This window comes from Xenia sp. Carnegie-2017, unplaced genomic scaffold (genome assembly GCF_021976095.1).
Source record: "Xenia sp. Carnegie-2017 unplaced genomic scaffold, XeniaSp_v1 HiC_scaffold_24, whole genome shotgun sequence".
Taxonomy (NCBI): Eukaryota; Metazoa; Cnidaria; class Anthozoa; order Malacalcyonacea; family Xeniidae; genus Xenia; species Xenia sp. Carnegie-2017.
In genome coordinates this window covers 233,572-260,391 of record NW_025813487.1, presented here as the reverse complement: position 1 = coordinate 260,391, position 26,820 = coordinate 233,572, and the positions used below count along the sequence as shown (strand labels likewise).

The following is a 26,820-nucleotide window of genomic DNA, read 5'->3' as shown; positions in this document are numbered from 1 at the left end:
ATAATATATTTTAACAAAGGCTCCTTTGATGAGGTATAGGCTTCTCTGCACTAGGTTAAATTAATCACAAAATCCTAGTTTAAAGATGATTTTTTATTTATTTTCAAATTGTAAAAATAGACCACGGTGATCCTTCATAATAACCTCATACTCATGCAAACAAAATTTAAAACTTGTCAACTCTAATTTTGCTAACTCTCCTTTTTCTCTTAAACTGAAAGAAGCGCTATACATCAAAAAACTCAAACCAGACCTCAACAAACAAATATATCACATCAATACTATATTTAACCTGTAATATAATATCTAACACTAATTTTGTAATTTAATACACTTAACGATAGTCACATACACACATATATATATATCCTGTAAATAGCTAATCACCTTCATTCGATGTACTGAAGATGGCATAAGCATGCCGAAACATGTTTACGTTAAAAAAACTCGTCGTTCATTTAAAATGTCTGATATCCATCGTGCTTTTAAGAAATTATGGAAATATCAACTCTAATTACGAAGTATAAAACCATATTCTTCCATTCTCCTCTTTTGCACTTGCCTCTTTTTATCTTTGTAAAATGTTGTCAGTCTTCATAGTCCAACATAAATGTTCATACATGTTATACAATGTTCTTTTAATAATTTTTTATTATTCCATTTATGGTGTAACCTCCATATTTAACCAATACAGTACTGACGTCATGGACATCCTTTCTGAACATATTTCCAACTCTAAATTTAACCTTTTTAGTCGCGAATAGTAAAATTCTTCACATTACGAAGGTTTTAACAAGACCTGTTAATTTTTTCCATATATTTCTTACTTCGCCTGTTCGTCAGTAAATACAAAATGCTTAAATTTCCTCTCTATAAAGTTAAAGCGACTTGACTGACACGTTAAAGAAAACACATACGAATTTAAATACTTTAACACTTCTGAAATTGACGTCACGATAAATTTTTTTATTTTTATTGGCTTGAGGTGCATATGACCTTTCAAGCATACAATAATTAATCCTCTAACGTCTTCGAACAAAATTTTTACGCCCGTTTTAAACATCGAACTTTATATTTGTGAACTAAAATAAGGCCCTGTTTACTGTATAGAATTGCTATCGTTGCAGGTTAAATTTTCTATGTATTAAAAGTCAGTGATATCGTTAAATGCAAAAAAAACACAATTAAATTGACTAAAATCTATCAACTCAATAAGCATTTACTCCAAACTGTTACCTCTTGAAACCAAATGAAGATATCTTGATGAGCAAATCTGGTATATAGTGTAAACGCAGCCAAAGCCTTAAATTTTGTCAAATGAAGACTCAATGTAACATGATCTTGCAATTAAGAAATAAAAGATGTTTCATGTTTTTTACAAAGACTTATGCAAACCGAGGAGAGCTTTGGGAGAACTCAAAAGCAGATCAGTGTAAGCCGGAGACCGAAGGTTGAGAGTTGCACCTGCTCGAGATGTTGCCCTAATTTTTTTTACTCTGTCCTTAGTTATCCCTCCCCTTTTTTAAAGTAAGAAAAACTTAAAAACCTAAGATTTAAAAATTTTAAATTAGAGAAGAACTTGTAAACACATTTATCATTAATTCATGTCAATATCTTACTGTATATAATCTACTAAATAAACTATCACTGTATCACATTACTACCATATATGTTGTATCATATATATAATATTGTCACTAATACTGAAGATGACATCACGAGATGTTGAAACATGTTTATCTTGAAAAACAACAATGTTTAGCTTAGTTGTTTATTATTCGTTAAAAGACAACAAAATGTACGCCATCGTATCTATTTTTTCATAAGATGACCCAAACTTAGAACAACAAAAATCTGTTGCGTTGAAGTGTATAAAGCACAATAAAAACATCAATAAGATGTTTCTTGTTTTGTTTACAATTGTTACAAGTTAAAACTGTAGCTGTATATTTTACGCTGTAATATCATCATTATAATGACAAATTTAATTTTAAAAATTGAAAACAGAAAGTAAAGTTTTTAAAAAAAATTTAATTTCTTAATTCAAATGAACTTATGTCAACCAACTTATTTTAAGGTCATATGTACATAATAAACGTACAAAAAGGATCTCTCACATAATGACCATAAAACCCAATGACATGACATGACATCATGATGGTATTTTATAAATGCAAATTTTTAACATCATACAAAACTTGTTTCCACGATATTAACATGCGTAAGGTAATATTTTATTTACAGTTTTTGAAAGAATGTTCAAAGAAAGTCCCTCTCTAATTTAAACAAAACAATCTTCTTCTACAACAACACCATATTGTCAAATGACTCACAATGAATGAGTTGTCGACATTCTTTCATTTCTATGTAGTGAACGTTTAATATATAATAAAAATAACCAAATTATCTGACCATACATTTGTATTAAAAAGTAAACCATCAACATAAAGTTCGTTCAGAGATCAAAGGTTTCTCACTTTTGGTAATTTTCACATGTAAAACAAGCGACTATCCTCACGACAATCAACATCTTGTGTCTCTCTCTTTGTCTGTGATATTTTTACATAATTAAAAACTGACAGCTTTTCCACGGTCAAAGTAAAGGATATGGACAGTTTTGTCTACAATATTTTTGAGTTCGTAGTTGATACCATAAATAACTGTCCATTTGTGATACAAAGAACTTTTTATGTTCGTTTTAAGTGATAAGTAATGTTAGTAAATACGATAGGTTAATATTACTACAAAGATTGTTTTAGTGGATTTATTCAGGAACATTGAGTTTTAAAAATTTAATTCCGTATCCCTCACGTGACACAAGAGCTATAGTATCTGTGTTGGAATGCATGGTTACAATAGACATTAAATGATCTTTTTCGTCAAATTTAGTGCATATTTCACCACTCTTTAAATCCACAGCAAACAATGCGCCAAAAGATTCACCAATGAAATATGATTTATGTACGATTGTGCTAGACCATAAAAACCTAACGATACTATGCAAAATCGTACTCACTTCATTGTTTTTATGCATATTAACTACATAAATGCCAGTTCTCTGTTTGAAATTGTCGTCTTGAAAAGAGAATGCAATGACCGCTTGGTTACTATCACTTATAGAGCAACGGACTTTAAGACAAGTTACAATTTTCTGTTCCTGAACAAATTTTTCAATAAAATACGGTATGGGTATTTGTGCAGTATGCCAAGGTTTCAAGTAAAGTTCATTGTTGTTATTTCCCCATTTCCATAATGTGTAATCTGTTTTGTTTACAGTTAAAATAACAGAATTATCAGGTGACACAGTGGCTGCTTCAACTTTTGAACTATCGACAGGAAGTCTTCTGTTGTATTGTATCTTACCTTTGGTAATTCTAACAACTTGAATAAACTTTTTTTCGTCAATACAAACTAAGACATCACCAAATGTTAAGACTTTTTTAGGTTTAAATCCAATGTTAACAGGCTTTAATTGAGTAGAATCTACAAAATTTTCAGACGAAGTTGATATCTTCATAAGATGATCAGAACCATCCCATATCCACAGTACACCATCCGACCACCAACATCCTAATGCATTCTTCAGTTGCATTGGTACAGTTTGAATAATAGTGCAAAGTTCAATGCTCCAAATATCAATGTTGACGTGGTCACCAACAGCGAAAGCAGCAAAAAAAGATCCATCCGGTGAAAAACAACAACATTTAATTCTAAATTTCTCAAAGATAAATGAAGGTCTCCAAAGATGATCAGTTTTGAAAATTGTTAGCTTGGGAAAATACGGCACAACGTAAAATTCCTTAAACGAGATTGGATGGACTTTTTTAAGATTCCTCAAAAAACATGGACATCTATTATTTGGTATATGAAAAACAATTTCTCCTTGATCGGTGTATTTTGTCAACTGAGTGATTTCAGAAAGCTTTTCATTCTGTTTTGTATGATAAAAAATACAATCACGATAATGGTGTGTTATCGTTAAATGTAAAGGTAGTGCATTTTTTTTTTTAGTTGAAAAAATATCGATTGCCTTTGGGAATTGAAAAACATATGAAGTCTCGACGAATTCTGCACCAAAGAACTCTGAATATTTATCGGTGTATTTTAGTTTTTGGTAATCAACAACACAGCGTCGATCGATTCTTTGCAAAGTTAATAAACTCCATGCAGTGAACACATCTTTAGAAGAAATTCCATCACATCTTGCTGTAATAAACAAACCAGAATCTGAGAAAGAGCAACGATTAACGACATCATCTGACTGTAAACATAATAACAAACGTCCATTGTTAACATCCCATAACTTTACTTCCGTAGATCCATCACTAGTTACCAGTCTACTTCCGGTAGGTGAAAAGGAGCAACAAAATATGTTTCCTTGTACAAGATCAATTTTCTTTGATGTTGAATTGTCATAGAAGTCATACCGGGACATAAATGTGTTTTCATCCCACTTATCCAACCTTGAATCATCCAGTGAAGTGCCTAGAGTGCATCGTAATTCAAATTCTGGAAGTTCAAAAATAGATATTTTACCGTTTTTATATCCTAAAGCAAGAAGTTCTTCATTGGACGACACACAAAGAGATGTAACGTTAGCAAGCAAGGAGACAGTCAAATGATGATGGTTTGTTAAATATGTTGAGTCTAAATCCTCAAACCAAATAAGCTTTCCTTGTTTTAATAAATCCCTTGCCAATAATCTTTTTTCGTTACTACCATGAATTCTATTTGCAATAATTTGTAAATAAAGTAGATAAAAATCACCGTAAAAGAGAGAAAAATTGAGCATGCGCAAATGAAATCGTACTTCCTCAAGTACATCTTTTTTCAAGAAAGTTCGTCGTTCCTTAATGATTTCAAAAAAATTGTTTCGAATGTATCGAATGCCAGTAAATCCTACAACCATTAACCTTGCATAAACCACTTTGATATCTACTGCCCAGCTAAAGTCAACATTTTCGTCACATTTTGACATATGATAGATACCATTCTTCAAAGCATATTTAATCATAGCAGTGTTCATCTTATCTTCAAAAATGTTCATCGACTTAATTTGTTCAAACATTTTCTCACAAGCATGCCATAAGAACTTATGACCATTTTTTGGATTAACTGTAAACTCATGCCGTTCGTAACCATCTGATTTCAACCAATCAATTAGAGATTTGTGATACACGGTTAAACAATCATCGTAAACTGGCAAAATTTGAGATAACGGTTGAATAATTTTACGGTTGACTTCAAACTTAATGTCACCAGAAAAACCTAAATAGCTAAGCATTAAAGTTAATGGTAAAAACTCCTGACAGGCAGCCAACAATTCAAGAAATTGCATGAAAGTAGTTTCTGAGATAACAGAATTTATGGGACTTTCCTTCGTTAACAATTCTTTTACTCTTTTGAATTGCTTTGTGTAAACACCGCTTAACCCACTAGGGAACAATTCTTGAATGTTTTCGTAAGTAAGCTCAATATTTTTTTCTTTCAAGCACAGTTGTGCGTGATACGCGTAAAGAAATTATCCCTCACATTTTGTAACTAATAAATATGGAATATTGCGATTTTCCTGCACCTGATCATTCAACTGATGTCTCAAATACTTGTACAGGTCTTCTTCGTTGTTTTCATCACGAGGACGAGTTGTAATTTCCACAGGATTCATGTCTTTCAACTCCTTTTGAACAGGAAGTTCTGGACGACTGGTGATAAAGATTTTAATCCATTTAGGCAGTCGGTCAAACTCTTCTGCAATCAATTCCAACAATTCTCTTTTGCCATCAACTTGGCTTTCATCTAATGCATCAATAATCAAAAGCATTGGTTCATGATCTTCCAATGAATGCAATGGATTATTTAATAAAACACGGAATGCATCGGTGACTGATTCGTAGGAATGATTTCTCTGTAATTCTTCATTCAGTTTACATTTAAAATCAAATATTGTATCACACATGCTACAGGCCAATGATTCTATCAATATTCGAGGATTTCTATAATCTGATATATTATATCTGCAGAAATGACAAGCAGCAAGTTTCTTCTCTTCAGAATATCGTCGACACACCTCATAGGCCGTATTCTATGGTGGATTATTGTTCAGGTTGAGATGCAGAAATTCATGACTAAGTAAAAACAACATAGATGTACTGATATGTACTCACTTAACATAAATCTGCCTGTTTACATCCCGAAAACTTGCAATCAAGAGAGCTAGAGCCATCAAAAATTCGACATTTATTTTCTATATCCGCCATATTGTTTTGTGTGAAATTCGCTAAATTTGCTGGCTCATATTCAAAAGAACGGTGCTAAATAATGATTAAGGATCAATCTTTCTAAGTTAATTTGAAATGATATGTTTAGCTATTAATCTTTCATAGCTGCTTGATGGACAAAAAGACTAAAAAATGAAAAAACAATTCTTGAAATTGAATTGCGAAAGAGTCCTTCATCTTTTTGTATAAATAATATAACGATAATAAATTGGCACATGAGATTGCGTACTCAGAATCCTTTGGTCGCCATCTAGCTCCTGCTGTACACACTGCTGAGCAGTGCATTCTTAATAGAACATTTCATTGAAATCGTTTATGAAGTTTTCATGTGTTTCGTCGGCATCATCGTAATCGCTATCATCGCACTCATCCGGCTCTTTCATTGGGCCGTCATCTTCAGAGGCGTAGTTACTGCAGTCAGAACAACCGCAAATGTCAGTACATTGCAAACCAGACTTCACGCACGAGCATCGAAGATTCTTGCAACCAGCTTTACACTTGCATGTCACGCACTCAATAAGTGTATCTGGAGCAGATGGTCCAGTCATCCAAAGAATCTCTAACTGACCATTTTTCATGTGCCATCCATGGCTCACAGGAGGTTGAACATTAACGTGCGATTGAAAACTATTCTTCCAGATGGCTGCTTGGTAGTTGGCTCTCTTAATGTGCAAAAGCATGCTATCTGCATTCGGGGGAAGGCATTCGTCCGAACACTTTCCAGATGCAAAGAGAGTGTACCTAGGATCGAAAGAAATACAAAGCAAATGCAAAAAAGACAATAGAAGCAAAAATATATTTTATATTTACCTTGAAGCATTAACTATCGCTGAACTCTTGTCAATAAATAAAGATCTTTACCAAATTGTAGAAAAATTGGACATTCCTCACCATCAGTAAGACAACAAAAGTAAAATCATATTGTAGGTAGATTAAGTACAGAACATGATGTTACAAAACAGGTATTGGAATACCTGTAACATATTGGTTTATTTGTTACATTATTTACCGATTGAGTGAAGAAGGACTTTTCTTGCTTGCATATTATGCATATTGATGGCAAAACTGCTATAGTTCTTATCGGAGGTTTAGAACTGTCATGACAAAACGAGGATGATCGTAGCAGTTTCGTGTGAGGCTCATTTACATCTGTCGACTTATTTTCTTGTATATAGTTTTCAATGACAGTGGCTGCTGAAGCTTCAAACTTTTTGCTCATTCTTTTTTCAGCCCGTCTAATCAGGCCGACATTGGTGAACTTTGCCTAGCAATTTCTATGGTACTTTAACTCTCCACGGTACTCAGCCAAAGGACTTTTCATGGACTGAATTTTTTTCATCAAATTTTTGTTCTTTTCAGCGATGTCCTTTTGCTCACCATTGTATAGTAACCAAAGCTTGTGACAATGTAACACTTTTTTCAAAGATGTCTCGGTAAAATCAGTCAATGGCCCATTTTCACCTTTAAAATTGATTACACATCCCCGCAAGCTCGCCTTTTTGTTGTTTTGATCATTGTGCAAGTTACGTGCGTGGTCCCGAAAGAATAACTATTAATTTTGGTTCTATTTCCACACGCAACAAAGATAGTGTGAACCAGTTATATTTCTCAAACAATTTAGTAACCAACGCGTAAATATTAAAGTGGATAATTGTCTTAATTATAATATCAATAAGTATGAATAAAACTTATCTCCTCTGTCTGAGTACAACCGTGAGTCTTTATTCTTGAGCGTTCGTGAGTCCAACAAGGACTCACAACAGTTTTCCAAATAGATTAAAGGCACAAAAGCCAAAAGATAGTTATGGCATAAATGCCAAGATAGTTGTCTGGTAGATTGTAGCTTGTCAAACTACTTCGGTAGACGGTAGTCTATGCCTCCTAAGTTTATCTCCTCGTAGCTTGTGCTCGTAGGTTGTTCTCGTAGGTTGTACTCAGTGGTGTAAACTACTCATATATATATAATATCTAATGGGAAGTATTGTGGTTTTGTGACCTACATCCCATACGCAATACAGTATGTTACAGCACTAAATAGTTAACCACAATAACAATAAATGCGGTTGCGGTTTCAAAATATGTTTACGCATGTAAGCAAGCTTCTAGATTATGTCCTAATTAGTAATGACATTGCAAAATGGATTTTAAAGTTAAAATATAAAAATATGGAATGCTTAGTAATATAATATAATATAATAGTAGTTTATAAATGATATTACATGATAGTAGTTGCTATCATGTAACAGTGCACCCGCAATTTTTGCTATATTGTCATCAGTTTCACAAACAAAACAAGATGGCGACAGGTAAAGACGAATATTATGAAACTTTGGAGTACTGAAACACCAAAGATTGCAATTTCAAGAGATGTAAACAACTTGAATCATATTCAGTCAGTAAAAATAAGTAGTTTTCTGTGATTTTTATGTAGTCATGAATTTTGGCATTTAGAAATCATTTTTAAGCACATTTTCGTGATACAGAATACGGCCTATCAGCAGCAAACACACTTTTACCAACGCCAGGACCAGCAATCAAAATCATGACATTAGAAGCATCTTCACTTCTATCGTTAAACCAAGTGTCGAGTTTTTCAAATAACCATTGTCTAGTGCCTTCAAGGTATTTCTTGTTAAGAACTTTTATTAGACCATTAAAATTACACTTTCCAAGCTTCTTAAGATCAGAACCTATTTTGTCCTGTATCAATTCTCTTACTCCAGCTACATCAGCTTTTGTAGCCATCTCTTGTGTAATTTCAGCTACATCAGCTTTTGTTGCCATAACTTGTGTGATTTCAGCTACATCAGCTTTTGTTGACACAATTTCTTTAATTTCCTCCACGTCATTTTTTATATCTTCCACATCTTCTTTTGTTTTCTCAGCAACAGTACACCAGTTTTTTAACATTTCAATATAATTTACTTCATCGTGACTGAGGGGAGCTTTCTTTAATTCATCAATTTCAGTTTGTTGAATACCCAGACCAAACAATGCTTTTGAAATTTCCTGCCACAAGTACTCAAACTCACTGTCATCTACACTAGTTGTAGTTATGTGACCATACACTTTGTTTCGATAAAACTTTAATTTTGCAATATTTGCTGAGATTGAAGTTTCGGAAGAGGAAGGAAGATTATCCCATCCACCATGTGGAGCTGTTAGACCACATATGTTACGCAATAAGACTGTCAATAATGAAATATCAAAGTTGCTAATTTCGGGTGTGCCATATAAAGGATAAAGAAGGTCCCATTGCTCTTCATTGATGACTTTTTCTTTTTTAATGATTCCAATTTCTTTCTGTTAAAAGCATCATTAAGTTTGTCTTTTAAGTTTGATGATTGAAGACTTATAATGAATTGCAATGTTGTTTTTAAGGCTTGGGTTCCTTTATTTATCAAAAATTTACTCAAACGAGATCCATTTTCCTGAATCTTTAATTTGTTAGGTGGCGAAGCCATTTTTTAATCTAGAAATGAGGAATGAGTTTGATAAAAATGATATAATTTAAAATGTACAAAATGAATACAAAAGTTAAAAGGATAAATTAAAAATAGTACTACAAGTCATTTATAAAGACTTGTGTGCTTCATTTCTTTCTCTCGATAAAAATTGTGTTTACTGCCTAGTGACATGACCCAGTAATTGATCTTAGATCAAGGCCTTAAAATAGTAGTTTGATACAATGAAAAAACACTTAAAATAATAATATTTTCGCCTTCTCGGAGCAAGAGGCAGCATATACCTTGCGATAGTAACTCCTAGTTAATAAATAATATATCTTATTTGTCTAACAATCGTGTGGTAAAGAGATACGTCATTCTTTTAACAGAATATATCAAACTGGTTTGCTGTGTTGCATGAATATTTGCTTATTAACATTTTGATAGGACTACATTGCAGATGATTCTGTTCCAATTTAAATTTTTGCTAGACTGCAGTTTAGCGGACACCCGAAGCGCTTATGACCGCGGGCTCGTTTTTGCTTGGGATTATACGGTAGGGTTTGGGTCAGTGTCTAAGGTGTCCGCTAAAGTGCAGTAGTGCTCCATAGAACCATAGCTTGACTCTAATCATAAATTGCAATTCGTTATTTTTTAAAATCCGTTAAATTCAAATCGTCATCATTACGAATTGAAATGAAAATAAAAAAAACTATCTCCTATCTGCTATATATTTTCCTCACCAAAACACAGAACACAGGGTGAGAGATAAACAACGCGACATATGAATAAAATACAGAACAAAATACAAGTACGGAATTCACATAGTATCAAGTTCCTTGAATTATTTGCTAAAACGAGATATATTTGACGTCTGTAATCACCAGTAAAGCGTATAAATGAATGATATTTTCAGCTGCAAGGTTTTGACTATAGTCACTAAAACAAAGTGCAGATTATACGCCCTAAAGCATAGGTAATTGAAGAACAACATAAGTATTGACTTTACTTAAAACAATTCTATTCGTGATCGTTCGCATATGCGACTATCACCGATGACACAGCCGAGAATATCACGACAAACAAACACTGCCTGCCTCATTCAGACACTTTTTCAGTATGGCATAGTGGTTAGCCACGCATGCACAGCGGCTACCCACAAAAACTAACAAGTGATAAATTATATTATTGTTATAATACAGTATAACTTGACGTCTACAACTGCTCCCCCCCAAAAAATGTTGTTGCTCCCCCAAGTTTTACAGCCTAGCCACATGCCTGCTCATCTTGATAACATTCAAAGCGTAATTCCGTTTGAAGATGCTACGAGAATTTCTAAAAACTTTACAATTGATAAATGTCTTCTGCATGATGAGTTAACGTAAGAAAAGTACAAATAATACACAAATCATTCATTACTTTTTCTACAAACATTAATTTTGCAATTTTCATGTGTCCAAATGGGGAGGCGCCGGCCCCTATTATATTACTGGCCCAAGGCAAAATGCCCCATTGCCTATCACATCAGTGCGGGCCTGGCCTGACCATTAGTGAAATTTCTCGACTTTGTGTTGTTACACGATTTATTTTAGGTAATTAAACAGATAGACACGTTGGAAAACGAAACAAGTATCTTGATTTCAGTTTCTTAGTGTACATGCTAAATCAAAGTTCATGTAAGAATAAATTACGTGCAAAATGAATGATGATGAAATATGTACGTTATCTGACGTTCATTTTGACCACTTGAACATAATCTTTACTTTACATTTATACATTGTATTGTTTACTAAAGTGTAATTATATTAAAAAATAATGATTGATGATGAAATATATACGTTATCATGAGTTCATTTTGACCCCTTGAACCTAATCTTTACTTTACATTTGTTTAATTATATTTAAAAAGAAATGTCACATTATGACGTGGCATCTGTGAATGTCAAGCACACACTTACTCAGAATTATTTATTATCAAATCTTTTCTTCGTGTAAGAGCCGCAATTTTTATTGTGGATAATTTGAAACAAAAATGCAACCTACTTTCCAGTCGTGGTATTAAATATAGCTTTAAAAGTCACATATAGATTCATTCAAACGATATACATTTGGAATGGAAATAAACATTGATTTGTTTATAGTCATACTTCATACTACGAAATGCTTCAGTATAAATATTGTTAAGTTAGAAATATAATACAAAATCTCGGTTAAGTTACGTAAAATTACCTTTGTTTTAGAAATAAGACTTCATATACGACGATCGTTTGGACAAAATTATGCTTGCTTTAGTTCTTTACATGTTACGTACCTAACAAAAGATGAGAGATTTAATATAAACAACGCGACCACATACATATCAGTTTAAAAAATGATCATCATAGTCCATACCTTATTGTAACATCAATCTTTTATCCATGCAAGTTTTGTTACATAAACACTTTTAAATAACGAACGAAGATGAAGAGTGAGTCAGGATCTCTTTTAACAAACAGTATTATAAAACATTAATGACATCTATGTAGAACATTCTAGTTATATAACTAAGTATACATCACTGACGAAAAACAATTGTTATAGAAATAAAAATACATAAACAAAAGCCGCATGCAGAGTACATAATAACATTAAGATTAGCCAAATTCCAAAGGATTACTGCTAAATCTCATAAAGTTTCACAAATTTTAACTCAGGAATACTTGATCACTGATCTAAGACAGGATTTTGATGTCAATGATTACAACACGATTTTGCAAACTGTAAACGGATTTTTTAAATTCATTAATCAAAACTTCCATACTTGGATATTATGGCACAAGTCACTTCATATTATCAAAAAACCTTTGTTATTAAATAAACCATTGTAACTTACGAATATGTTTCAAACATCAACTGCACGCATTATAATTACTTAGCTATGAGAAAAAACACTGTCGATACAACAGTAAAGGATGCAATGAAAATAGTCATTAAGATAATGCTTGTCTCAGATGTACAGTGACGCTGAGAAGCATATGGTAGTTTAAAAATCTTAATCCCAAACTACCTACTATCAAGAATAATCTCTGTGTATTTGGTGTTATCGTTTCTCTCTATATCATTGGGAATGTATTTGGTATAGGCATAAAACATCTTACTGTTGGTGTTTATTTATAGTAGCATTCTTATTAAATATACTAGCCGCTGACCATATACCAAATATGGTGATATGAACAAAACGTGCTATATACGTATTTCTAGTGAGGTTATTATTGTTGAGCTATCTTATGTAAAACTTTTATTTTCTTAAATAAAATAAATCGTTCTGAACTATTCGCGATCCATCGACATATTGAACACTCCCTTCATGGAGGGGGAGAAAATTGTCGAATGGTGTGTGCTAATATGATTGTGCTAAGCGTATTACCGTGAGTAATGTAAAAATTCGTCACATTGCTAATGTTTAAAGCAATATTTAAATAAAAAAAGGTCTCCTTAGTGAAATGAAAGAATCATGGAATTTTCATTATGTACGCAAATCACACTTCCATACTGTATAAAATCATTTTTATTTTCTCCCTAAGTCGGTTGATGCAGATGATTAGAAAAATTTGTCTTAGAAAATCTGACTGAGCACAAAACTCTCGTGCATATTTTTTTCAAAATATAGGCATTATATTTATTAAACGCAGTGTTTTGGGAAAGAAACCCAAAGGCCGAGAAATATAAATAAAAGTGAATATTCATGATAGCTACAATAAGTAATGTTATGACAATTGACTTCGCTTGGCCCCAAATGTGGACACTGTTTTTTTTCCAAAAGCAAAACGAAATGGGAGGGAAAACCGGTGGATCCGGTAAAAAACCCTCCAATAAAAGAAAAGATCCAAAATTTAGAAACATTTCTTTAAATTTTCGTAGTTTTGAAATGCTTCATATTTTTGTTAATAAAAATATTTTCATATTTTTATTAACCTTCATATTTTTGTTGTTTTCAATGATCCCGATGATCTATTTTAACATGCAGCGTAGTCAGATCGTAGCTTCGTCGTTTGCATCCTAAATTAACAAAGCGACAAAAAAAGCCTCGACAATACAAGTGGGCTGACTCAATTAACTCCATAACAGTTGTTGTAAAGTTCACTGGGGCTGACTACCCTATTTATCGACAGCGCAAATATTTTGTGTTCTACAAAAAGAAACGAAAACTTTAGTAGAGAACAAAATATGAAAAAGTGCAGAGTGTTAACTAAAATTTTAATGAAGGGAGAAAAAAAGAAAACTAATAGCAGCTCATACATAAATCATATAAAAAATTCATTAGTACGTTCGACCTGATCATTCACCTACCAATAACAATGAAAAATGAAATGACCAAAGTGACCTCGCGACTTGCATACAAATTATTTTTGACGTCTACTAGACTTCATTCGATTAAAATTTCTATGTTGCTTTTCTAAGACCTTCATTATCAGCTGGCTTTCACTCGTGTGTTTTGTCCGAAAATTTGACAACTGTGAAAGTTTAGTTTTACGGAAATTTTTAACGGTTGAATTTAAAAATGCGTTATACTGATTAATAGTATGCATAACGAAAGTCGCAAGTGAGAATCTTTCAATAAGGACGCTTGTTTCTTTGTGCTTCTGTCCAACTTGATCGTTCATTCAATGTGTAGTTATTACACCTACAGACATAGCTACTCTATAAAAAAACACATTATAAATGTCAGCATAATGAATGAATAAAATCAGAAATTATGTATTTTAAAAAGAACAAAACTTTAATACCTGATTTTCAAGCAATGTCCTGGTCCGTCTGATACAGGCGTCTTAGTAGGTCTCTTCCACTTTTTTCACAGCGCAGTTTTTACGTGTATATCGTAGAAATTTTATTTTAACATTTTTATCTTAAAAATTCAATGAACCCTACTTGCAGCATTGCAATTCGTTTATAAACGTTTAATAAAATTAGTAAAAGTAGCGAGTGAAAGCCAGCTATTTTCTCACAGCATTTGACATCTTTTATTGACTTTTTTTAGCAAATATGGGTGTTTTTCATGATTATAGTTCAAATTATAAAAATAGACCATCGGGATCACTTTTGAGTATCTCATGCAGTTACTCATAGCTATAAGTTAATTTTAATACTTATCTACTCAACTTACAAACCAAGACATGGAGCTTGCTTTTCCACTCGCTTGTTTTCCATCTTCGTAGATTATAGTCCAATAATTTCAATGTTAATGTTCACACGTACAAATGCCGTTATGCAATGTCCATTCATTACGTTTATACCATTCCATACACAAAGTATTCGACGTAACCAGTAAAGGGGCTACTGGTATTATGAATCGCCATTTCGATAGATTACTGTTTACAATGCACTCTTATGGTAACTTCAAGCGAAGGAAGAGATCACTTCAATACCCCAGTTATATATCACTCAAAGAATGCTTATTGCAGATTTAATCTTCTATGAATGTCAGCTGACCACCTTTTTGTGGGCTCATATAACAATGGGGCCCATCATCATTATATGAACAAACAACTGACATCCACAAAGAATCCAAACTGCAAATGAACATTTTTGGCCATGAATCACCATGACACATGAGTAATGACAAACTAGTAAGAGTAATTGAAGTGAATGAGACAGGTGGTAAAGGGACTTTCACAACTCTATCCATGTGGGATCTACAATATAAGAAAATATGAAACACATGTACGACATTTCATGATGAACAACTCTACATATGACGTTTGTTTGCGTTTTTAAATTCTTAATCAGATATATTAAGAATGAGCAAATTGTTATATGTTTTCTGTTTGACTATCCAAATGGTAGAACTTTCACCAACATTCCACAAATAGCTTTAGTTGGTTAAGTTTGAAAGATGTAACAAGTTTCAAACGATCAAAGGCTTCACATCGTTATCAAAGCAGTTTACATTGAAAGCTTTCATATTACGAGGCCTACCATTAAGACTAGTTGATTATTCCATGCAACTCATACTTCAGTACTTCGTCAGTAATAAGACAGAATTCACCTTTCTTTCTACAACGTTAAAGTTTGTACAAGTTTCCGTTGTTAACATTTGTTTAATTTACGTCATGACTAAAATATTTATTGTGATTGGCTCCTTAGGAGCTTTTTACCTTTCACAAAGAAAATAAGTAATTCTTCTATGTATTTGAACAAAAAAATTTATTAGAATATACAATTTTTCTGCGTTTTAATGTCATTATGCAAAGCAAAGATACATGATGTAGTAGGTTAAGATTCATGAGACAATAATGAATTTATATACTAGACTTTGTTTTTGTCCAAGTGTTCATTGAATCTTGCAGTCATATGTTGCTAAGTTAATGTTAGGAGAGAATTTAAGGGCTTTCTGTTTTCCCCGAGGTTTTACTACTAAAAATATAGTAGAGAGTCGTAGAAAAACGAGCAAAAAAACAATTACGGTTCTTGTTCATTGCACGTCTACACCGTAATCTATGAAAACTGCACTTCTATGCACTCAACCACATAGTGCATTGGAGACAGATGGAAAATTTAGTGTATTTATATTCATTGCATATATTCAGTTATAACTAATGTGATATTGAAGAAACAAACCAGAAATCAGTAGCATCAATAAAAACCATTGAGAGTTTCACAAGAACAATAGAGATAAATTCAAAACAAATTATCATTTATCGTCAGTATAGTCACTTACATTTGTAGTTTCCAGCCGTAGGATCTATTTTCATACATGATATCGAAACAAGTAGCTACGTGTGTCACACGTTTAAAACGGGTTTTCCCGATCAAATTTGTTTTTGCTGCTGCTATCAACATTTAGGATGTGATACTGATAGTATATATCTGTACATCGTGGCTTTCAAATAACTTGTTATCGAGGAGAGTTGAAGGCAACAACTTTAATTTGATTGGCACAATCACAAATCTTTATGACTGTCGTCTATTTGTAAAGTCTTGTTCCATCTCATATGAACAACATCTACATCCATGACGCCTCGTGGTTTATATGGGGCTTGAAGTGAAAGGTATCTTTATAAATAGTGTTAAGCATGTCATTATATGTATTTGCTCCACATGATTGTTTAATCCTCTGGGAGCCTGCCTTTTCAAAAGTTCTTACATATCTCGTTTGGTGATTGTTGCCTGTGAGCAACAACGGTCTCTATAGGGTTAAAATACATTGTTTGTACTTGAACAAATTATCGGATATCTATCAAATCTAATTTTTAAAAATAAAACGTATTGTTGCCAAACAAAAGAACTATGCTCTCCCTACATTAATATATATGAAATGCTACTAACAATTGACCATTTTTCTTTGATATTACGTCAATTATTTATGATTTAAATTTTTCAGCCTACTAAATAACGCTAATATTATAATTTTGGGCTAGAAGATGTTGGTGACGTCAATCAGAACGCCCTTAAACCATTCTCAGAACCTTAACTTATCAAGATATGACTGCAAGATCCAGTTTTTAAAGTCCAGTTTTTAAATTCATTAATGTCTAATGAATCCTAACCTACCCTACAACATCATGCATCGTTACTTTTGCATAACGACATTAAAACGCAAAAGAAATCGTAAGATTCTAACGATTTTTTTATTTAAACGCGTTGAATGAGGTCAAGACGTGGTCTCCTTATATTGACAACTACAGTTTGGAAGATTTGAATACAAACAAAAGAAAGATGATTTCTTTTGTTTGTATTCAAATTGTAAAAATAGACCACCGTGATCCTTCATAATAACCTCATATTAATGCAAGCAAAATTTAACAAATATGAACTCACTTAAGTTCTATAAAACCTGGATTACGTTTTTCATTTTCCTCTTTTCATTTTTATGTAATATAGTCATTTTTCATACCTCAATGTAAATGTTCACGTGTACAAATGACGCTATACAATGTTCTTTTAATAACTTTATATTATCCATTTATTGTGAACCTCCATATTTAACCCATACAGTACAGATATCATGGACCGTCCTTTCACAACATATTTACCACTATAAATTTAACCTTTTAGTGGAGAATAGTAAAATCATTCACATTACAAAGATTATAACCAGACCTGTTGATTTCTTCCATAAATTTCTTACTTCGCCAGTAAATACACAATACTTACATTACATCTCTACAAAGTGAAATGGACCTGACTTACGTTAAAGCACAGAATAGGAAATGAACAGAAGGCCAACTCAGGGGTGCGATGTGTCCCAGTTTTATGCGCTTACGTCAGATCTGCCATTACTCTGGCAAGTACTGCGGTTGCTAACTACTATGAATTATACAGTACAATGGAAATTTTTTTGTAAGAGAATCGCGCTTTCAAGTAAAAATTATTTAAAAAAGGCACTGGCGTTTTCGCTGGATACGTGTGGACAATAAGCATAACCGCAACAAAATATTTGTGGATACAAACGAGTCCGGATACGTGTGGACGGGGCCTAAGATGCCTCGTTTTCAATTAGGTGATTATCAGTTAGTAATGATTGTTTCAGTGTAAGAAAATAATTAAAATTCAAAAATGAAAAAATATGAAATCGAGCTATTTAGATAGTTTGAGGTATCAGATTACTGTGAAGATGTGATGTATTGTTAAGGTGAGGTGTTGAGACTAGAAAAGCTTAAGAGGAATGGAGCTGCCTTAGGTGTTCGAATGTTTCGGAGCAGGATGAGATGATTTTAAAATCGTCTGGCAAAGCAGGGTGGTTGGAGGAGTTACTATGAGAAAGAATACTTGACATTAATGGGTTAGTATAGCGTTTTCCAATCAAAGGAGAGATCCCCAAGTGTTCCGAGATTCTGGTGTGTAAGTTGCGTTTGGTTTGACCCACATACGACGCGAAACAGCATCGACACGTGTACAAATAAACAATACAGATCTCAGAGATTTGAGAATTTTATCCTTAACGGGAAAAAATGAAGAGATTCGTGTGGGGGTATGAAAGACGAATCTGACATTGAGATGAGGGAAAGCAGCGTTGTAGAAACGATTGATTTGTGTGCGGATTTGTAACGAGTGACAGCCGGTGAATGGGAGACAAAAATACACTATTTTCTTTGGGATACTAAGGACAGGTGGTTTCTGTTCGAATTTTGTGTCAAGGAAACGACGGACAATGTGGTCGAACATATTAGTTGTATAGCAATGTATTCTAAAAAGACAGCAACGTGATCAAGTGATTTAAAAAGGAAGCAGTCATCGACATATCGTCTGTAGAGAATAGGTTTGAATTTGTGGGAACAGTTTTTCATTTAGTTTTGTACATGAAAATACATGAATATGTTGGCAAAAAGGGAGACAAGGGGCAATCCATAGCATTACCATCAATTTGGTGGTATAAGCGGTCATTAAAAATAAAGTGGCAATTTTTAACAGATAGCGTTAGTAGATTACTGAATTCGGTGCGAATGAGTCCATGAAATTGTTTATGGTTAGTAAAAAGAAGATCACAGATAATATTGATTGTTTCATGAAGGGGAATGTTGGAGAAAAGAGAAGTTGCGTCAAAACTAGCCATGACAACTTTGTTAGAGTTGATGTTGGTGTTAAGTATTTCTTGTACGAAGGAGTATGAGCCCTTTATCATGAAAGAGTTTGTGGAGATGGGTGTAAGCAGCAGAATGAAAAATTTAGCTAGTTTATATGAGTAGTGATTTATAGAAGATAGAATGGGTCGTAAGCGAATGGTTGGTTTGTGAATTTTTGGAAGTCCATATAGTATACCTATGCGTGAGCCAGTCGGTTAGAGTTTATTGTAAGTTTGTTCATCAATTGATTTCGTTTTCTTGAGTTGTTTAAGTAATGATTTCACCTGGGTTTCACGTTGTAGGGTGACTTTCACAGGGTCTTCGTTTTTGAGTTCAAATTTTGAGGAATCGGAGAGGGTTTTTGACATTTTGTTATTGTAGTCGGTTTTATCAAGGATGACAACGGCATTGCCCTTATCTTCAGACTAATTATCTGAGGATGTCTTGAGTAAAGACGAAACGTCACTCCTAATAAATTTCATAAAACCAAATTGTTTATGACTATGTTTAAAATTATTTGTTGAGCTCTAATATTTATATTGAGAATCCGCTTCCCGCCTCGCACTTCATTGGCAAAAATATTGATAAATCGATATGACAATAAAACGCTTAAAGAATTCAGAAAGTATCAACGCCTCGAGCTCAAACTTGGTAAAGCTAAATTGGACTTAAAATTCCTTACAACATGTAAAAAGCGTTCAGCAATACCACGTTTCTTGTGGCTCAAGGTTGCAAATCACCGTCTGCGTAATTCCAGCGCCTATCGTCAATGTCAAAGCAAACTGCTCCTCGAACAAATAAACGACAAACACTCTAGTAAACGGGTGCTATCTGCACAAGTCACAACGACCCATTCTCATCTGGCTTCATCCGTATCTACACTATACTTTATACATTTCAAAAATGTTTCAGATCGTGAGAACTCGAAGAAATTAAACCAACACCAACACATAAAAGATCGAAAGCTTTTTCACCTTTGCGCTAAGAACGACAATAACATTCAAATCAACCCTGAAAAAGTGGTGTTCAATTCTCGAACAAGTTAATCACCAACAAAGAAATCCTTTCTAAGTGTTTAAATTTTGCCATTCCACCTACTAAGTTAAACCACTGTAATTTTCTCGCACCCTTTGAAAAGTTTTTCGCCGCAACTCATAATGAAAGCATCTATGAACACTCTGGTTTTCACTATAAATACGTAAAAACTCGAATGAAAGACATCGCACTATCTGGTCTTCGCAGCTACAGCCGTCCTAGTTTTTTTTTCAAAAGGCGAAATCAACGTCTAAATGACCTGAAGAATGACAATAGCATTGTTGTCATATAAAATAAGGAAACACAACACACGTAAGATGATTCTTTGTAAATATTGTTTGTGCTATGAAATAATTTGAGAAAGAAAACGCTTCAAATGTAGAAAAATTCCATTCTAATGAAATAAAATGACAAAAGTACAAAACTGTACATATGATATGACCAAACGTACATTTGAGCCCGTGTTACAAAGTAAACATGGGGATATACTTCATAACAATGCCACGGTATAGAAAACATACAGCAGGGCCACTCCATTGAGTTTTTTCGTGCCACGCATGAAAAGGGAAGGGGCGGGTGGTTGAATGGCTAATTGCGTGAGTTGCAAGCCAGACGGCGCGGGTTCAATCCCGGCTCGTGGCACATCTGGCAATGTGTCTGTAAACCTAGCCCGGGTTGACCAAAGCCATGTGAGGGAAATTTGGTAGAGGAAACTATCTCCTCGGATGGACTGTATCTGCATCTGCAATGTTGCAGCCTTGTCACAAATGTGTCACGCTGATATCAGCGTTGTAGTTGCGTGAAAGGTACGAGTGATTGTAGTCTGGTCAGCTGCCTTCACTATAATTTAAGTAACCAGGATGTTCCACTTCGTGGAACCCTCATAGTCGAAATCGACGGAGTCCATTATATATTCCTTTACTGTTGTATATTCCTTTACTGTTGTATATTCCTTTACTGTTGTATATTCCTTTACTGTTGTATATTCCTTTACTGTTGTATATTCCTTTACTGTTGTATATTCCTTTACTGTTGTATATTCCTTTACTGTTGTATATTCCTTTACTGTTGTATATTCCTTTACTGTTGTATATTCCTTTACTGTTGTATATTCCTTTACTGTTGTATATTCCTTTACTGTTGTATATTCCTTTACTGTTGTATATTCCTTTACTGTTGTATATTCCTTTACTGTTGTATATTCCTTTACTGTTGTATATTCCTTTACTGTTGTATATTCCTTTACTGTTGTATATTCCTTTACTGTGGATATGCTGACCAGAAGGAAACAAGAAAAACTTATATAAACACTATTGAGTGCTTTACAACAAATAGCGTTTTGTATAGACAACTGAAAATTACGTGAAAGAGCTAGAAGAGTTGTTTGCAACATGTTTAGGTCGGGTTACGTTTGCCTAAGTATAAAGCTAATTTAAGATTGATAGAGAATTGAGATATTTTCAGTGTCTAATATAGAGAAGCAGGAGCGAGTGTATTTAGATTTTTTGCTCGTTCAATTTTTAACTTAATAAACATTGTATTCTCTTTAATGAACGGAATATTGCTTAAGCTCTATATCGACGAAATTAGAACTAACAATCCAAATGGATTCAAATCAGACTCTGGTCGCTGAAATAAGGAACTTTGAGGATCTGAATGAAAAGCATCAATCATGTGATCACCATTTCCTTGAGCCATTAACATCATTGTGATCTTCTTTTGAAATGGCCATGTTTGTAGAGCATCGTAATCACCTAGAAATAATATCATACACAATATAAATTTTTATAATAATATGATATAAGTCTTAATAAATCCCAAGGCATACCTTTCCCTTCTATCGTCATTTATTTTTGTACATGATAAAAAAACTAAAAAGTATCGCATCTCACAAACAATTGTAAGCTTTAGTCTGCTTTTTTGGTGAATTGAAAGTAAAAATCTTTGGCTTTATACTTTTCAAATCATGTTCTACATTATTCAACAACTTGTTCCAACTGGGCATCTAACTTCTAATCTTATCTATTCCAAAAAACACAGCGAGTCACATGGCTTATCCTGTACTCTTAGATATTATGCCTCTAGAGCAATCAAATTACATGATCTCAATTTTAACGCAAATTTTGCCATTATCTGCATGCTACCAAACATTCTTGGACAGCCTATTTTATACCTACAAAAATCCACTTCCAATTTTTGAGGCAGCTTAAGTAGAAACTGTTAAAAATAGCTTTACCTTTCATGATAACAAAGAACAAAGATAAATGAGTTCCATTTCCCCGACTATCACCATTCATATAGATCTTAGCACACATCTTGTAACCATATTGAGAACTGTAAAATGGTGGACTGTACCAGGCATTCCTAACACCATTAATGGCGTCCTGTCGCTTTCGATTGAAGTTGTCTATTCTCCAAAGTAACGTACCATTATAGCTGTGTATGATTTGATCTCAGTGCGCGCTCTTCACGTTGTGCTTCGAGGTTCGTAATGTTCACCATGTTTCTCACTATTGATTCGTCTATTTGATCTAAACGCTCACGAAACCGTTGTATAGTGGAAAAATCGTATCTCGCTTGTCGCTCAAGTGTTGCAATTCTTTCACGCAACAAGGAAACCTATGGGGAGAACTGGGTGTTATAACTATTGCTACCACCACGACCCTCGAGACACTTAATTCTTCTTTCCAGACCTGTAATTTTGCCATCTAACATCACAAATTTTTCAAAGTAATATGCACGAACAGCAGTGACTTGCTCAACAAGTCTTCGCAATGGAGTGGTAAACTCTGGACGTAGTACGAAGTTACCAAGCTGTATAACAAATGCCATAACATATCGTAACAAGAGGCTCACGTGATTAATTGGAGTGTCATTCATATGTTGTCTGATCTCCTTTCGTTTTAAAGTCTGTGAAGTGAGAAAAAGATACTGCCAGCACATTCTTTTAATAAAATATTTGATGCTATTTACTGGTTATTTCATTTCAATCTTTATGTATGACTAAGACATTATGTATCATTAATAAATCTTCTTTCTCAACTTATATTTTATCTATATGAAAAGTAAACAAAAAATTTTTTTTGGCACGTCTAAGCCTTTCCCAGTCCCCCCAGTCTCCATATACGTGTAGAGTAAGGAGTACAAAGTACGTTAATACGGCAGATTAAATTATATTTACTGCAACTTGCTTATCGGGAAAGCTCTGGCTCCTTAGCTTGGGTAAACCATCAAATATCTTAATAATCATATGTTCTGAATTTATAAATTTGTAAATGGGTGAATTTATAAATGTGTACTTCATGTAAACCTGATGCAGCTGCATTTAACTACAAAGTCAACGTTTTTAACATTGCTTGTTTTAAATTTTAAAACTTCTAAGCATTTTTATACCATACTATCATCTCAAGGGTTTTTGACGTAAAATTTTTTTATGCAAAGAACAAATGCAAGATTGTCGGTGGGAGCTACTACGCATCACTACTGCTGACATGAAATTATAAATCAGTCCAAACATTCTTACTTTATCATGGTTGTATCCAATGGCTTGAAATTCACATTTCGTCGACACTTCATCAAGAGTCGTACTTTCCTGATGTTCAATATCTTTCCTTGGTATCATTTGAATACAATACTTACCAACCACTCGATAATTTTCACACATTATTTCTTCGTGCTTCTATAAGTTAAAAGAAAATAAAAGCAACATTTTTGTGCATAAATTTGCATAGGATGATCAACAAAGGAAAGTTCCATTTGGTATATAAAATAGCGTTGGAGACAGATGTTTATGCATCATGATGTGAGGTGAAAAGGTTCAATTATTTTTCCCGTTCTCATGGTAAAAATGTTTTCTAGAAATATTCTGTCTTGAATATTTCTTTGTACTTAACTCAATGTTACTTTGATCAGTGAACGAATATTCCTCGTACCTTAAGTGAAGCATACGGGACATGTTTACCACAATATTCACATTTCTAATTTCTATATTCACATTCATTCTTCAAATGTTCATCAAGAAGAGAGGAAGGTAACTGAATGTTACACCGTTTATGTACGCAGCGGATGAGCGCATGCTCACAAACTTGAGAATGACCCTGACGAAATAAAACTTTAATTAGTAAGTAATAAAGAGATGTATAGACTGGTTTCTTTCGTAATAAATGAAAGGCAAGTAAATTTTTGTTTAAAACCGTCCGAAGCAAAAATTGATACAGCTGTATGAAAATTTCCCGCGTCATAACTATAGAATATTTTCACCTACGATTTTTTTTAATTTTTCTTGATCTTTGGGACATTTTGGATCAGGAGTTCTGCAGATTGAGCAAATATGAAAGCATTTATCAAATGAAAAGAATAAAGAATTGAGGGTAGGTGAAGAGACCTCAAAGGATGATTTTCGGTTAGCTGCTGAACTTAGCCACCCTCTTATTTGTAAGAGTTGCAAACACCTTTTCATACAAATTAGAATCTGTGGGAAATAATTAAATAGCTATTACCTTAAGAAAAATAAGGGTGCACTCAATGCAATTCTGTGTTGACAATAGGAACAACTTTGAAACCATAGTGAGCAAGTATACCTTTCTTCAACCATTCTCTTGGTTCAATGTCACCGTGAGCACACTTGATGAAAAGTGGTTCATCCAGTTCATCATGTTTGTTTATAACATGGCTCAGGAAAGACACAAATTGTGCTTAAATTAAAGTACCTTCCCCTGAGAAAGTTGATGTTGCACTCCATACAAAGTGATTCTCAAAAGGACGAATCCACTGTGAAAGGGCTTCATTTCCTTTTTCCTTGCTCAGCTTTGTCAATACTTTTCCAATTTCTATATTTCCAATTTCCAATTTCAATATTTCAAAACAGAACACAACCTACATCTTTTATACAATAACTGTACTAACTTTTCTTAATGTGCCATAGGTCAAAATAATGTGTTATTTGATTCAGACTCTCACGCATGTACTTCTGTATTGATTTGTGACAGTCTGTCAACATGGTAGAAATATCAAGTCTACAGTTCAGCATGTCATCCATACATCTTTGAAAACCGATGTATTTCATGGCTGGACTACTTCCCACCGTGTTTCTCTAAAATAATAATTGTGATTTAAACAGAAAAATATTTACATGTGTCCTAAGTTAGAGTTAACAAATTGGTATCCCTGCCTTCCTGAACTAGCTTTACACCACATCTCTCAAACTATAGCAGAGACTATTGCCTCTAGACAATTTGTGTCTAAAAACATAAGTTGAAAATATGAGAAGGCATACTTCCCATTACAAAAACATCTTAAACAAAATCCCACCATCATACATTAGCCATAAAAAGTAGGGGGTGGGGTAAATATAGCCACCCTCAATGTGTCATACAAAGTAGGGGGTGGGGTAAATATAGCCACCCTTTAATGAATCATACAAAGTAGGGGGTGAGGTAAATATAGCCACCCTCAATGTGTAACACAAAGTAGGGTGTGGGTAAATATACCCACCCTCAATGTGTCATACAAAGTAGGGGGTGGGGTAAATATACCCACCCTCAATGTGCCATACAAAGTAGGGGGTGAGGTAAATATAGCCACCCTCAATGTGTCATACAAAGTAGGGGTGGAGTAAATATAGCCACCCTCAATGTGTCATACAAAGTAGGGGGTGGGGTAAATATAGCCACCCTCAATGTGTCATACAAAGTAGGTCAATAAGGCATACTTGAATTAGTTCAAAATGGAGAACAAAATATTGTGTAAGCACAATATTTTTCAGAATGGCCCAAGCTGTCATGTCTGCTATCTCCTGCAATGACCACTGGTTTTTTTCTGCTTCTTAATTGTTTCCAACATGGCCAGCTTGCATTTCCTCCAATGGATCCTGACCATTGGGAAAAGCAATTCCTGATACAGAAATATCAAATGAATATAAAAAAACACAACTTCAAACCTTTGTAATCAGGAAAATCAAAACAACCCACTTACCCTTTGATGTTTAAAGAATGTGGTCAAAGATATGCCTTGAAGACCCATGTGTGTGAATACTCAAAGGTACCTTGCTAGCAGAAGCTCCAGACAATAAAATGTCAAATGAGAGGAGAAAGTTTCCCATTGGAATACAGGAACCTGGCAGGAATGATTGTCACTTCCAGTTGTGCTCTCTATTTTTACAACTAAGGTTGCAACATGACGTGCTTATATCAGCCATAGTACCAACTTTTGATACTTCAACTATTGACTTATCAGTACCACATGATGGACATACTTTAAACAGGAGCAACAGCTGTGGCAAGGTGACAATAAACTTTGGTTGCTTCCTGAGGTTGCTTTCTTCTTTGTTCACCTTGATTGTTAGAACAATACATGTATATATTATATTTTGTCTGTCGAGAGACACAAATAAAATGATTGATAACATTGGAAGACTAAATAATGCATATGTACAGCACAATCATACTTTTTTGACTGGTTTATTTCATCTTCAAATTCTAGCTCTTCACTTTGGCAAGAATCTGTTTCAATGCCATAGTT

General features: G+C 33.8%; 3 protein-coding genes and 1 pseudogene across 4 annotated transcripts in view; all 4 read right to left on the bottom strand.

Moving 5' to 3' along the window:
* LOC124450856 overlaps positions 1-10,536 on the bottom strand; it is a 36,980-nt gene extending 26,444 nt beyond the window's left edge. Inside the window, exons 1-2 of one of the 2 annotated variants that reach the window (XM_047001518.1) lie at positions 10,454-10,536; positions 674-679 (exon numbers count right to left, since the gene is read on the bottom strand). The gene's annotated coding sequence lies outside the window, so the exon portion shown is untranslated. The remainder of the gene's footprint in view (positions 1-673; positions 680-10,453) is intronic. The other variant, XM_047001519.1, reaches the window with a different exon arrangement.
* LOC124450876 overlaps positions 1-26,820 on the bottom strand; it is an 87,547-nt pseudogene that overhangs the window by 42,956 nt on the left and 17,771 nt on the right.
* On the bottom strand, positions 5,285-15,060 carry LOC124451136. The gene is made up of 7 exons (XM_047001766.1): positions 14,998-15,060; positions 9,144-9,581; positions 8,747-9,092; positions 8,135-8,225; positions 6,576-7,019; positions 6,397-6,403; positions 5,285-6,082 (listed from the first exon to the last, which is right to left on the bottom strand). The coding sequence occupies exons 1-7, from the start codon at positions 15,058-15,060 to the stop codon at positions 5,522-5,524; spliced, it is 1,950 nt and encodes a 649-aa protein (XP_046857722.1). The 3' UTR covers positions 5,285-5,521.
* LOC124450875 (TNF receptor-associated factor 2-like) lies at positions 21,591-22,905 on the bottom strand. Its single transcript, XM_047001547.1, has 2 exons — positions 22,538-22,905; positions 21,591-22,055 (listed from the first exon to the last, which is right to left on the bottom strand). The coding sequence occupies exons 1-2, from the start codon at positions 22,614-22,616 to the stop codon at positions 21,874-21,876; spliced, it is 261 nt and encodes an 86-aa protein (XP_046857503.1). The 5' UTR covers positions 22,617-22,905; the 3' UTR covers positions 21,591-21,873.